The sequence below is a fragment of the Meriones unguiculatus genome, chromosome X (assembly GCF_030254825.1).
Source record: "Meriones unguiculatus strain TT.TT164.6M chromosome X, Bangor_MerUng_6.1, whole genome shotgun sequence".
Classification (NCBI taxonomy): domain Eukaryota; kingdom Metazoa; phylum Chordata; class Mammalia; order Rodentia; family Muridae; genus Meriones; species Meriones unguiculatus.
The window spans coordinates 14,702,248-14,717,196 of NC_083369.1; the positions used below are offsets into that span (position 1 = coordinate 14,702,248).

Below are 14,949 nucleotides of genomic sequence, written 5' to 3' on the forward strand. Positions count from 1 at the left end.
CAATAGGTATCTGCCACATAAGCCTGGAAATCTAAGTTTGATCTTGGGAACCCATATAAAGGTAGAAGGAGAGAAGGGACTTCATACATTTGGCCTCTGACTTCCACGTGTATGTCCCCCACATCATACACAATAATACTAAATACACTGTTGAGCTTTAAAAGAAAAATAGTTATAGAATAATATAAATAATCAACCATAGAAAAATTTAGTGACATAAATTCCTGGTAAACAGCCTGAGGAAAATTAGCTCACAGTAACACAGTCAGATTCTTAACAAAATAAGATTATATAAATAGCACATAAAGACTATGAAGATGGTATGTTGAACTGTTGTAAAAATTATACCGTGTTTTTGTGTTATAAAACTTATATTAAAATATGTGGTATTTGAGAAAACATAACAATAGGCATTGAACACGGATTGTGATAGTTTCATAGAGAAATATTTTTTATCGTATTTCTTTATTTTTTAAACATTTTTTATCTTACAAATAGAAAGCTAATAACTGACGACAAAACCATGTAGTGGCATACTACATGGCAGTATATATGAATGATAGCTCAATGAAAAGCGTGGATAACCACATTTTGAATGAAAAACCACAGTGAGCAATAATTTGCAGGATGATATAAGCAGTATGATACTATTTTACGCATGGCTTAAAATGCCAGGGTGGTGCACAGTTTAGGGGTACATTTGCAGTAAAATAGACATGGCAAGTGTAGAAAGCAGGAGGTTAGTTAGGTCTTAAGAGAAAAATGACCATATTTTACTTTATTTTATTTATCTATCAATTTATTCATTTAGTTAAGTTAGTTTTATTTTTCAAGACAGGGTTTGGGTTTCCCTGTAATGTTGGCTGTACTGGGCTCATTTTGTACACCAGGCTGGCCTCCTTCGAACTAACAGAGATCCACCTGCCTCTGTCTCTCAGAGTGCTGGGCTTAAAGTCATGCACTACATCGCATGGCTATGTTTTAGATTTCACTTGCATCAAGTAGAGTTACAATTTTTGCCAAACTTGAAATAGGGAAGCTGAGTTGTGCATTATATTCTGTGCTTTTTATGACATTAAAAGTTTAAATATTTTTCAGTGTAAGGTAACTGTGAGAAGCCTGTTAGGCATATGTTGTTTTTTTTTTTAACTTTTATTCTGATTATGTTAATGTGATCTAATAAACTATTTTCTGTATATTTTCTTTTATGATCAAATATTTTATTAAAATAGTAACAAATTAGTTCAGTATGATTGGCTGGTTTTTCAGGTCAGCCTTTGGGTTTAGTAGCCTGTGAAGAGATTTTCTTCCTTGATTGCTGTCTCTATTGCTTCATGTACCTTTTATATAGTGTCTTTTCAGGGACTTAGTTTTTGTGATCTGAGGAATTTGAATATTTTATGGTCTCTTTCTGAGCTCCTCAGCCCTGCTTGTAGGGTCTGTCTTCTTGCATTCCATCAGAATCCATCTTTTGCTTGCTATCACCTTTCATTTCTCACATCTTCATCACTTGCCATGCTATGCCTTTTTCTCAGTGTAGAGCCTTTTCTCCTGTGATGGTACATTTCTCTGTGTTCATCTGCCTGTCCTTTTCCCTTTCCCTGTCCTGAATATCTATCCATCAGTTTCTTAGCTTTCTTACTGTAGCTTGTTGTACTTCTTTTGGTGTCGTTCAGTTTTTTTTCCTGGTTATTATACTTACTTATGTTCTATTTATTTTATTTAGGTAAAACTGCTTCCACTTCTAACCCAAGTAGCCCAGCTCCAGATTGGTACAAAGATTTTGTTACAGATGCTGATGCTGAGGTTTTAGAGCATTCTGGAAAAATGGTACTTCTTTTTGAAATTCTTCGAATGGCAGAAGAAATTGGGGATAAAGTGTAAGCCTCTTAATATATCTATTATATAATTTAACATTTTGGTAATCATACCATTGTTTATAAAGTTTACTTAAATCTGATAATGTTTGCTTTCCATGTGAAGTTGTAAATTCTTTGATTCTTGCTATGCCAGTACAAACAACTAACTTCCTTTTGAGGGGCTGTTTCTGAGTACAAGTGTTTTCTTCAGTGCTTCGGGGTTTCACTATATAGTTCAGGATGGTCTTAATCTCTGCCTTCGCCTCCCAGGTATTAGGATTAATTGGTAAAAAACATGTTTTGGAGTAGAAACAATAGAAATTGGTAGATTAAATAGGGACTAAATAGTTAAAGAATGACTGCTAGATCTGCAACTTAAATGAACAGTGGATTATGTTATTAATTACTAAAATGAGAGGGCTAAAGAGTAAATAAGTGCTTTAGAAGAAATGAAGAGTTTTCTTTGGACTATGCTAAGTTTTAGTATAGTCATGAAAGATGAAAAGTAGGAAGTAGATATTTGAGTTTAGAGCTCGGATAAGGGGAAAATTGATTCTTACTACAGACACCGTTCTTTGTTTTTCTGCTATCAACTTGTGTGTTTTAAAATTAATTTTAGAGCTTGGGGATGTCTGTAGCCTAGTGGTAGAGTGTTTGCCTAGCATGTATAAGACTACTGAGTGGTCGTTAGCACAACCAATTTCTTTTTAGGGGGATAAACTAAGATGAATGTTCTATTTGGAAGACTTAACACTAAAGAGAACAAAAAAAGTGTAAGGATGACAGCTATCTCTTCGACCACACTTGGCTAGAAGCCCCACTTTTATGCTAATTGTTTAAGATATTTTAAACCATTCTAATAAACTACAGAATTTGTCAAGAATAGATACACTGTGGTTAGCAATGAAAACTGTTTAAATATTAATGCAATCTATAAGAACAGTAACAACAACAAAAATAGAACAATTTTTCTCAATAAAAATAGGTCAGTTGCTAGAAGGGCTCATTCTATGAAGACATCACTTTCAATTCCTAGTGAAAGGAACCTTTGGAACTTGCCACTGTGTTTTCTACTTCATGCCTCAGGTACCTTATGAAAAGTGGCCCTGAAAGAACAGAATGACATTTGCACAGTATACTACTGCAGTGACAGAACTGAGGTTGATTGCTACAATCATTTTCCTGTATATTAAACTGTTACATCTTAATTATTTACATAGCTCATTGGTCCAATAGCATAAAAATAGAGAACAGTGTTTTGAAATTTTATCTCTTTCCATGTTCAGAGATAAATGGCTTAACCATTCTTCCCATTATTTTCTGGAGGGAAGTCTTTGTTTCCAGAGTCTGATGGCAATCACATGCTGGTAGTTTCCAAAGCTACTGTATGAAGAGGATGCTGAAGGCCATCACTATACAGCATATGGCCACATAAGGACTCTTGCGTTCACAATTCGGGCACACTTTCAAAATATTCCCAATAGATCCAGTTTTATTTCTTTCTGTGAGGCTGGGTGCCAAGGATTGGACGTAAGCACATGAACATACATGTAAGCAGCAAGATTATAGTCAACAGACTCTGAAAATTGAAAATGGCAGACATAGTTAGGCTGATGCTGGTCCAGCCACATCACCCTCGCATCTTCAATTTTTTATTTGGGTATCATCTGCATTAGTGACTTTCTCACCATTATAACAGAATACCTGGTAGAAAAAAAAAAAAAAAAAACTTAAAAGGAGGAGAAGTTTACTTTGGCTCATGGTTTCAGCAGGATTTTAGTTCATCAAAAAGGGATAAGAGTGGCAGAGGGAGTGTTAAGTGGCCATTGTTCATAGGCTCTAGAAAATAGATAAAGCCCATCTACCCCCAGTGATCTGTTTCTGCAATTATTGCTTTCAAAAGTTTCTAATTATGTGTGTGTGTGTTGCCTGTGTCATATACATGTGGGGAAGTCTCAATAAAACTTTGGGGGTTTATTCTCTTCTTCCACCATGTGGGACCCTGGGATTGAATTCAAGTTGTCTGGCTGATGGCATGCACCTTTTACCCACTGAGCCATCTTGCCAACCTGTATTGCTTTTTATGTTTTCATATGAAATGCTAATAAAGCAGGTGAAACCAAAATAGCTTTTTCAGGTAAGAGTATTTTTATCAATCAGTGAACAGCTTTTCTTTATGTTATTTGCAACTAGGAGACATTAATGTATTGACAGTTTGTTCTAATGTCTCTTAACTTCTTTGCATGGTACCTAACGTGGTGATTTCTAGACTAGTCTTACTTGCTGATTGCTTCATGCTGACCTCTTCCAACTTAAAAGTCCAAATTCCGTATCAGTATTAATTGAATAGCATTTCTAGGAACTTAAATTCTTGTTCGTAGTTTAGAGTTAATCTAAGTTCAGAACTTAGTTTATAGTTCACAATTAATTACTTCAGTGACTTCACTGAAGTTTGTTTGATTCTGGAGAAGACAACTGAGACAAATAAATCATTGCTATGGCTGTGTGTAGGCTCTTCCTTTGATCTCCTGTCCCTTTACTGATGCACTACCATGTAGAATTGATGTTGCCTTTTTTCTGTTTCTTTTTGTTGTTGTTGTCCTGTGCCTACTATTCCTACGAGTCTTAACAATCTGCTTATTAATTTCTTCAAAGTATACCTTGTTGAAGCTTTTGGATTTTGGTTATAAAATTTTGTATTAAATTTATAGATCATTAAGAAAAACAATAACTTTGCTGGATTGATCTTCTAATTCATGAACACTAATCTTTTTTTAAGTCTTGTTTTTAGCCAGTCGCTCATATCTCTGGACTTGATTGAAGATTTTCTTGAATTGGCTAGTAGGGAGAAAACAGAAGATAAAGATAAACCTCTTATCTATAAAGGTGGGTTATAAGCATGTCTACATTATTATGATTTTTAAAACACTTGTTGAACATATGAACATTTTAAGGATAAAAGAAATCAAATTACCCAGTGTCTCACAACCCTGACGCCACAAATTATGCTGTATTTTCTCTTTGTCTTTATCCACAGACATCTGGTCAGTCTGCCTTTATGTCTTGTTTCTGTCTCCCTCCCCCCTTATTTTGAAACAGGGTCTTGATGTTTAGTTAGGATGGCCCCAGATTCATAATGTTCTTGCCTCAACTTCATGCATGATGGGAGTAAAGCATTGGTTATTATACTCGGCTTGGTTTGTTTTGTTTGTTGAAATCTTTCTTGTATGCATTTGAGGTTTGCAATGTGACATTCTAGGAAATAAGTGGTAAAATGACTACTACAGTGAGGTATATTAATGTATCTCTCATCCTGTTGTTACCCTTTTGTGACAAGATTTCCTAAAATTCATTTAACAAAAATTTGTAACAGTAATATCACAATGATAGGCCAATTTAATTTAGCATTTAAAACAAGTTTATTAATATACAATTCATATCTTGTACATTTTACTCACTTAGTGTGTGAAATCCACTGATTTTAGGATATTCAGATATGTGAAACTAACACCATATTCAACTTTTAAATATTTTAGTCAATTCTGTTTGAAGCCTTATATTCTTTAGTTATTACTTTCCTATCCCACTCCACATCTTCTTTGTAGTTAACTAACCAGAAATCTACATGCCTTGAGTGACTTCTTCTGGACTATTCTGGGAATTTATAGTACATGGTCTTTGTTACTTGCTTCTTTCACTTTGTGAACTAATTTCTGTGCTAGTCTATTTATGGCAGGTGTTATTATGCTATACTTTTAATAATGGTGGTGTTTTCACCTTTGGGCTGTTGTAAATGGTGTTGTTATAACTATTTCAAGTATTTAAATACGTTTTCCCTCCCTCCCTCCCTCCCACCCACCCTCCCTCCCTCTCCCTCTTTCTTTCTGTCTCCTTATCTCTTTCTTTTCAAGACAGGGTTTCTCTGTGTAGCCTTGGCTGTCCTGGACTTGCTTTGTAGACCAGGCTGCCTTTGAACTCACAGAGATCTGCTTGCCTCTGGATTGCTGGGATTACAGGCACCAAATTAAAACACTAATTTTAAATCTTTTGGATAGAATTGCAGAGTGTGGAGTAATTTCTATGCGGCAATTCTCAGCTAAACTCATTGAAGTGTCTAGAGATGTAGCTTAGTGATAGAGCACTTAACTTGGATGTACAAAGCCCTAACTTTTAGCCTCAGGACCACAAGAAACAAAAACCAGCCTGTTTGGTAGCATACTACACAGAGCAAGGAGGCATGTCTTGGAGTCCAGTCTTGTTATCTCAGGCTGTGGGCTGCTTCCCAAGTTTTTCTGTTATAGCCTTTCTTTCTTTCTCTGTGCTTTTCACCTGTCATTCCTACTTTTTCATAGTTTCTGATGCTTTCCTTTTCTCTTAAGAATAAAGCCCTTTGTTACCCTGATTCTTATAGTTCAGAAACAGCTTGTACCATTGTTTTACTCAGTGTTCTTGACTTTGTTTTGTGGGTGTTTGTTATTTAGTTTGCTTTGATTTTTGCTTCAGCCTCCCAGGTGATGATATACACCACCATACTTCGTTAATTTATGTTTTTCTAATTACTAGTTAACCTGTTTTTGCTTTTACACGCCTATCAGTTTATAAGTTACCTTTGGCGAGCATTGGCTTTAGCTACCACATCTTTGATGTGACTATTATTACCATTGCTATGACTGCCACTGCATCGTATATTTTAGATTTAAGGGGAATCCTAGTAAATCATGATGTGGAGCTTGAATAAACACATATAGCCCTAATTGTAACCCAGAAAATGTTCAGGAATTTAATTTTTTTTAAATCAGAATTTGGAAAAATATGGATTTTAATATAGGTTATCAGATTAGGAATTATTATCTAGTAGTCTTTGCTCTATGCCAAATTTCAGAGAACTCCAAAATCTTGAGAGTTTTAGGTACTGTCCAATTTGGCAAACTTCTAGGCTAGTGGGGTAGAGGACAGTCTTGGGAACCATTTCATTTCATTTTTCTGCTATGTGTAGCAACAGTACTATAATTCTAGCACTAGGAATGCATAAACAAGAAGGTTCATGTTTTCATTTGGCAGCCTTGGGTGTAGAGTGAAACCCTGTCTAAATACAACACTGAAAATAAAATAAAACACTGAAAATGGGGTTTGGGACTAGCTTTCTACAAAAAGATTATACAGAACTCATTTCTGTTTTATTTACTGAGGATGGGACCACAGGGCTTTGTACATGCTAGAAAGTTTGTTACTGAGTTCTCTGTACAGTAATATAACCCACCTTTTTGATTTGGTTTTGTATATATGTGTATATGTTCCCATAAATAAACTTGAGCCTCTGTGTACATGGAGGATAGAATAGAGTTCAGCCCCAGGTATCTTCCTCAGTCACTTTCTGTCTTATTTGGTGATCACTGAATTTGAGCTTGCAATTCCAGCTACCCTGACTGGCTAGTGAGGCACCTGGCATCAGGTGCCTACCACTGTGCCCATCTTTTATCTGGGTGATGGGGATCTGAACTCATGTTCTCATATTTGCACAGCAGGTACTGAGTCATTTACCCAGTTTGTTTCTGTTCCTAAATACAGAGTCTTGAATCCACTCCGTATCTGAGCCTGGCCTTCAAGTTCTGATCCTCCTGCTTCTACCACCCAAGTGGTACTGGAATTGTGTGCATACAACCTCCACCACATCTGGTTTTATTTCATACTCAGGATTCACGCCTTCATGTACTATGGTCACTGAGCTACATCTCCAGCTTTTTTTTTTTTTTAATTTTTGAGAGTTTCTAGTTATGCAGCCTTAGACTGGCAGGACCTTGACATTCTCTATCAGCCCTCCTGGGCTAGGATTATAGGCATGTGTTATGACTCTCCACTCGCCTATATTTTATTACATTTTGTTAGTGTGCGTGTAGGTGTTTGGGCATATGAGTGTAGGATAGCTTTCTCTTTCCACTTCATAGGTCCTGGGGATCAAATTCAAGTTTTCAAACTTTGTGGCAAGAATCTTTACCCATTCAGCCATCTTGCTTTTAAATGGTACTCAAGGAAGAAAATCCACCACTATAACACAGTAACGCATCATATTCTTCTTTTGAGTTTTCTTACCTACATTTTCAGGTGAAGGGAAGTGGCTCCGAAATATTGACTATTACCGCTTGGATGGTTCTACTAATGCACAGTCAAGGAAGAAGTGGGCTGAAGAATTTAATGATGAAACCAATGTGAGGTATGAAGTATTTTCTGTATGTGTAGATATTTTTAATTTAGGTTCAGTAAAATTAGCTTTTTAATCAGGGCCAAAAACAGGACAATCACAACCTTCAACCCAAAATTTGCTTATGGAATCCTATACATTGTAGCCATATTAATCTCAACTTCTTTCTCTTACTAAATGCATTTGAGCTGGACATGATAACATATGCTTTAATTCCACCATTTAGGAAGCAGAGACAGTGGATCTTTGAAGTTCAATGCTGGCCTGGTTTACAAAGCAAATTGTATACCAGCCAGGTTAACATTGTGAAATTCTGTTTCAAAAACTGTATTTGTGATTCATGCTTATTTCCTTTTTATTTTTGAGTTCTAGGGCATCATAAGGATATAGACAGTTTGTGTAGCCATTGCCTTCCCAGGAACATTTGAATCGTACCCAGGTTTTGGAATTAAAATTAAAGCTATTTTAAACATTCTTGTACACATTGTACTATTGAGTATTTTCCTTACTATGATGCAGTCTGAGGATCATAACTGCTGGTTTGTATGATCATTTATGTTTATCTATGTTAGTTTTCCAAAGTGACTCTATGGTATTGTATTCCTTTCAGCAATGTAAGAGAGTTCAAGTTCTGTGTTCTCCTTGGGACTTAATATTGTCATCTTTTTTTTTTTTTCAAAAGCTCGTTTGTTTATTCATTCATTCATTCATTCATTCATTCACATTCTCCAAAGGTGGTGCACTGTTCCTGGAGGAACTGAAATACCAGGTCAATGTATGGCGTGGACAGAAACTGTTCCTATTCCATCTCTTAGCTCCAAAAATTCATGTAACATACTGTCCTTGGATAGAGGCTACATTGGATATTGTACTGATAACAGACACTATACTTTTTTTTAGCCAAAATGCTAAGAAACAGTCCTGTAGTGATTTTTTTTTAATTTGCTTTTCTTTTTTTATTTAATTTTATTTTTATTTTATTAATTATACTTTCTTCACTTTGGATCCCCCCATGAGCCCCTCCCTCCTCCCCTCCCGATCCCACTCTCCCACCCCCTTCTTCACGCATGCCCCTCCCCAAGTCCACTGATAGGGGAGGTCCCCCTCTCCTTCCTTCTGATCTTAGTCTATCAGATTACATCAGGAGAGTGGCTGCATTGTCATCTTCTGTGGCCTGGTAAGGCTGCTCCCCCTTTAGGGGGAGGTGATCAAAGAGCAGGCCAATCAGATTATGTCAGAGGCAGTCCTTGTTCCCATTACTATGTAACCCACTTGGACACTAAACTGCCATGGGCTACATCTGTGCAGGGGTTCTAGATTATCTCCATGCCTGGTACTTGGTTGGAGTATGAGTCTCTGGGAAGAACCCTATCTATGTTCAAGGAGAGCAACAGAACCAGAAAATTTAATTTGCTTTTCACCAGTCATTAATGATACGGTTAAATGATACATACCTATAATTTTATCATATTCTTTCTCCTCCCCCAAATACTCTTAATCTTTAACTCCTCTTTAATTTCAAATTATTGGAGTTTTTAAAGTTAACAATATAATTATAAGTAATATAATAATTAATATTACAGTTAAGGATTTCTGATTTCTTTGTTGTGGGAAGCTGATTCATCTTATCTAAACGGCTATAGATACTGTGTGGTTTGTGTGTGTATTTTTGTAATATTAAAGTCATATCATAACTAAGTATTTGTTTTCTATTTTCATTTTTAGAGGGCGCTTATTTATCATTTCCACCAAAGCAGGATCTCTTGGAATTAACCTGGTAGCTGCTAATAGAGTGATTATATTTGATGCTTCTTGGAATCCATCTTATGACATCCAGAGTATATTCAGAGTATATCGTTTTGGACAAACTAAACCTGTTTATGTATATAGGTTCTTAGCTCAGGTAAGTTTGTCCTTTACATTTTTTTTTCATATTAAAAGTTGGATGAAGCTAATACTCTAGAGGTGTAGAACTCGTCAGATGAAACTGATACTACTTTAGACACGTACAACATAGATCTCTTAGAGAACAGAGCTGAAAATATTTTGTAAATTTTAAGATATTACAGACATTTATTCTGTAAATAAAGCAGAAGTTAGCCTCAGCTACAAGCCACACTTGGTGGTACACAGCTGTGATCCCAGCATATTGGATGTGTAGACAGGGGCGTGGCAGTTTTGAGGACAGTCTTAGGTATTTAGACAGAATCAACTCCCCTTCAGAATTCAGGTGTAAGAAAATAAAACAAAATTGAAGAAATTTTTGCATTTCAAGGTCATTTATATTTGTAGAGTCAAGTTGCTTTTTTACCTAATAGTATATCTGCTTTAGGAGAAGCTTTGAAATATACTTTCCAGCTGCACCTACATCAGGGCTTTTCTCAGTTACAGCGTTGATTGTACTGGCAGATGCTTACTTGTTCTTTCTTAGTGTGTGTGCTATATGATTGTAAGCTCTTTCCTGTCACTTAAATGTACAGCTTCTATATATTTAGTTTATAAGTGAAGTACTACTACCTGTCAATATACTAGCTTGTACTGAGTTAAAGAAAGCTACATTTGACCTAAAGAAAGTTTTGGTTATGGTTAGCTTATATATTATACTAAAAACTGCTTTCTTGCATTCTATTTTCAGTACCCATCTAAATTCTTATTTCTTGTATCTTTACTTTCTGTTCATCCTGATATCTGCCTGCTCTTTGACTTTCATCAAGTACAGAACTGTCTCAAGGCAGCACACAGACTCATTTTGGTCAGATAATGTAGAATGACTTTCCGTAGTCTAATCTTCTTAATTTGATGATAAATTAAGATGGTAAGTTTTTGTGACCAGATAAGCTCTGTCATGAGTCGAACAACAGTGGTAGGTATTTTTTATGGCAACTTATGACCTTGAAGTTTTACCTTTTAATATTAAGCTATAATTAGGTTTATCTGTAAGTTTCCTATTAACTAAGTTTTCCTTATTTGTATATCGTTCCTTCCTTTTTTACAAAGGGAACCATGGAAGATAAGATTTATGATCGTCAGGTAACAAAGCAGTCACTGTCTTTCCGAGTTGTTGACCAACAGCAGGTTGAACGTCATTTTACCATGAATGAGCTTACTGAACTTTATACTTTTGAGCCAGACTTACTAGATGACCCTAATTCAGAGAAGAAGAAGAAAAGGGATACCCCCATGCTGCCAAAGGTATGTATATTCAGATTATCAGGTTAACTAACAAACCAAATGCAGACAGGGACCAAGGAAACTATACTACTACAGTGAAAGTGAGACTTCTCATTAAGTCTGTACTTCATAGATTTTTTTAGATTAATTTATATTTAGTAAGCTTTAATTTATATGGTTATAAATGCAAGGATGCCTGATTGCTTCTTCATATAGCATCAAAAACAGTATTTCTGAAAAGTATTCTTTATTTCAAATAACATTCCCACCACCCAGAAAGAAACCTGAGGAGAAATCATTAAGACTGTGTTTTCCTAAGCTTCCAATTGAGGGCATGTACTAGTAAGTTAGTTGTTTCTTCTTTAACCTTCTTTTCTGTCAGAGAGCAATTAAGAATCAGCAAATTGGTCTATGACAAATTACCCAACATCTCTAGTCATTAGGAAACTGCAAATCACAAGCATTAATGAGATATTACCTCATACCCATTAAGGTTGCTATTAAAGGAATAAAAAGTAGTAAGTTTTGGTGAGAATGTGGATAAAGGGAACCCTAAAGTACTTTTGGTACAAGTGTAAATTAGTACAGCCACAACTCAAAACAGTATGAACATTCTTCAAAAAATTATAATACAATTACCATATATTTCAACAGTGTCGTTTCTAGATATATATATATCAAAAGGAATCAAAGTTTGAATATTGAGCTATCTGAAATCCTGTGTTTGTGTTTTTTGCAGCATTAGTCGCAGTAGCTAAAACATGAAAGGAATCTCAATGTTTATCAGCAGATCAGTGGCTAAAAATTTATCAGATATTATCCTGCCTTGAAAAACTATGTCAGGGAATCCTGCAGTTTGCAACAAAATAAGGGGTATTATGCAAAGTAAAATCAACCAGAAATAAGATGATTCTCATTATATGAGCTTTCTAAAAGATCATGTTTCATAGACTCAAAGAAAAATAAGTGGTGGTTACTGGGACAGGGAATGGGTGAAATAGGGAGGTTTTGGTCAAAGGACACAAAGCTTCAGTTAGGCAAGATAAATTACATATATTATAACCATACATAGTATTGACTGTTAAAAGTACTGACTATGAAGTTAAACCTTTGACAACAGGGTATATCTTAATTGATCTTATCACCAAAAGATAATAATAGAGTTGGATGAAGCTTTTAGAAGTGATGAGTATGGCCAGGACATTGATTCTGGTGATACCTTCATTGATGGGTGTGTCCATATTTGTAAAGTCCCTGAGTTAAATACATTAACTATGTACATACTTTTTTGTATGCCAAAAGAAATTATGGAGATGTAAGTTACTAATAATCTTGACTTAGTCCATTTAGCACTTAAAATTTTTTAAGTATTCTCACAATTACCTAAGTTGCTTAGTGAAACAATTTTTTCAGTTGGTCAATAATTCATTGAATTTGCACTGTAATTCGAATCTCTTCACTTATATATGGATACTATGTACTACCACATGCTTGTAACGCACAAATGGTCTTTTTATCCATCTATTATAAAAAGTTCAGCAAGTTAGGTGTGTTGGCACATCACTGGAATCCCAGCAATAGGGACGCAGATGTAAGAGGATGGAGCGTTTGAGATCAGGTCTGCTTAGTAAGTTCTAGATGACCCTGTCTTACTCCTTCCTCGGAAGATGAACCAGTAAATGAAATAGCATCTCCCTGGGAAAGAGCCCTGAGAGGCCATGTCGTGATTAGCTTCTTGTTTTATGGGAAACCAGGTCATAGCTGACAAGAGGCTAAGCCATGCCACACACCTTGTGATATCAGTTACATGGGAGACTGAAGTAGGAGGATTATGAGTTTGAGGCCAGCTTTGGGTTACATACTGTATCAAAACCAAAATAGAGAAAATTTACAAGATTCTCATGATAAGAAATTTGTTTAACTGGATAAACCTTATTTGCCGGCTTTAGAGGTATACTCTGAGGATTGCTAAGATGAACAACACATTTTGTATGCTTAAGAGATTTTAAGTGTTAACATGTTAGACTACCGTATTGATGAGATTTTACTTTGTGGGTGAATCTTCCATGTCCTACAGGAAAGACACAGTCTTAGCAGACATCTGGTCCTCTGGCTTTCTTTTACAATATTCCCTGAGTCTTAGGTTCAAGGCCCACCTCTAGATGAACATCTAAAGGCAATTAGTGACTACCAAGAGAAAGAGAATAAGTCTCTTCTGGGGATGAACCCTCGAATTGGTTATCTATCACCAAATGGTTAAGTAATCCTAAATGGAGTCACAGGATGTTTTTATATATTTAAGTAGGTTGTATTTATGTATTTATGTATACATGTAAATAATAATTAAAGGAAGAAAAGGAAAATACAGAAATAAAACAGGAAAGTTAAAAGGGTATCTTGGAAGTATAGTAGAAGGAATGGGTGTGGGCAGGACATAATAATAGAGGGTTGAAGATGACCAAAGTATATTATATGCATGTATGAAGTGTCAAATTCATTATGTTGTGCAGTTGGTACATGAAAATGAAAAATAGATTTTTAAAATCTGGTAGGAAAAAATATTGTCTAATTGCTACAGACTGTCAGGAATAAAACCATATATACTATATTTGATAGTCAGAGTGGTCACTTACAGACTTAAGGTAATTGTCTCCTTAGCCCTTTGTCATAAAGCAAAAAAGGAAAGGGAATGATGGCTGTATTAACACAGGTATTTCAAACCTCTCAAAGTTCTTCAGTAAAGAAAAATAAGCTATATAAGGCTAAAAGTTTGCTCAGACTGTCTCCTTCAGTCCAGCAACTGAAAAGCCATAGTGTTGTTTTCATTTTTAAGATGAGAAATCCAGGCCTGTGGTACAAGCCTGCAGTTCGAACCACTCAGGAGGCTTAACTTGGTGAGCCCTTATAGAAGAATAAGAGAAAGCAAAATGAAGAGCTAGGACTGTAACTCAAAGGTATGGCTCCTGCTTAGCATACCTAAGGCTCTGGGTTCAAAGCACATAAATACAAAAGAAATGGGGGAAAAAAACCTCAAAGCTCAGTGAGATTATGTTACTTAGCCAGGTTTATGCATCTAATTTGTGTCAAAGCTGGCCTTCATATCTGCTCTGCTGAGCACCAAAGCAGATGTTTTTCACTCTTTTTATGCTGGGGATTGAACTCTTATAACTTTGTGCATACTAGGCAATCTCTGCACTACTGACCTATCCTGTAAGTTTATACTCTTAATTCTATATTTTATTGTCCCTGCCCATTAAAAAATATAAAGTTGTTACCAAATACAGAAAATATGGCAAAGGATCCCTGGGATTTTTGAAAACTCAGTGACTTTATGAAGCTTTTTGTTTTTGAGATAGGGTTTTCCTGTGTAGCTTTGTCTATCCTGAACAGTTATGTAGGCCAGGCTGCACTCAAACTCAGCGATACACCTGCCTAAGCCTCCCTTGTGCTGGGAATAAATTTTAACACATAAAATAAAGATTTTAAAATTTAGAATTTAAATTTTATTTTAAATAAAATTGCCTCCTTATTTTAATAAAGATTTTAAAATTTAGAATGCTTTTACAGTCAAAACTTTCATGTGTCAAAACTAAGATTGTGTAATTCACCTTATGGCTTATGAAATTTAAAAATTTCACATGAATGCAAAGGTTTAAAGTTCACAAAGGTTCATTTTACACATACTAATTAATTAAGCTCAGGAAACTGAGGTTTAGAGAG

At 35.5% G+C, this 14,949-nt stretch overlaps 1 protein-coding gene, 1 non-coding gene and 1 pseudogene across 9 annotated transcripts in view; 1 reads left to right on the top strand and 2 right to left on the bottom strand.

The window, feature by feature from the left end:
• Atrx (ATRX chromatin remodeler) overlaps positions 1–14,949 on the top strand; it is a 156,253-nt gene that overhangs the window by 118,966 nt on the left and 22,338 nt on the right. For all 8 annotated transcript variants that reach the window (XM_060374617.1, XM_060374619.1, XM_060374622.1 and 5 more), the window contains 5 exons: positions 1,727–1,880; positions 4,639–4,745; positions 7,962–8,070; positions 9,784–9,961; positions 11,056–11,250. In XM_060374617.1, the coding sequence (XP_060230600.1) occupies positions 1,727–1,880; positions 4,639–4,745; positions 7,962–8,070; positions 9,784–9,961; positions 11,056–11,250 (743 nt within the window). The remainder of the gene's footprint in view (positions 1–1,726; positions 1,881–4,638; positions 4,746–7,961; positions 8,071–9,783; positions 9,962–11,055; positions 11,251–14,949) is intronic.
• Positions 3,240–3,462, bottom strand: LOC110539532 (protein kish-A-like; annotated as a pseudogene).
• On the bottom strand, positions 8,791–8,978 carry LOC132650246 (U2 spliceosomal RNA). Its single transcript, XR_009588626.1, has one exon. It is a non-coding gene; the product is annotated as a U2 spliceosomal RNA (small nuclear RNA).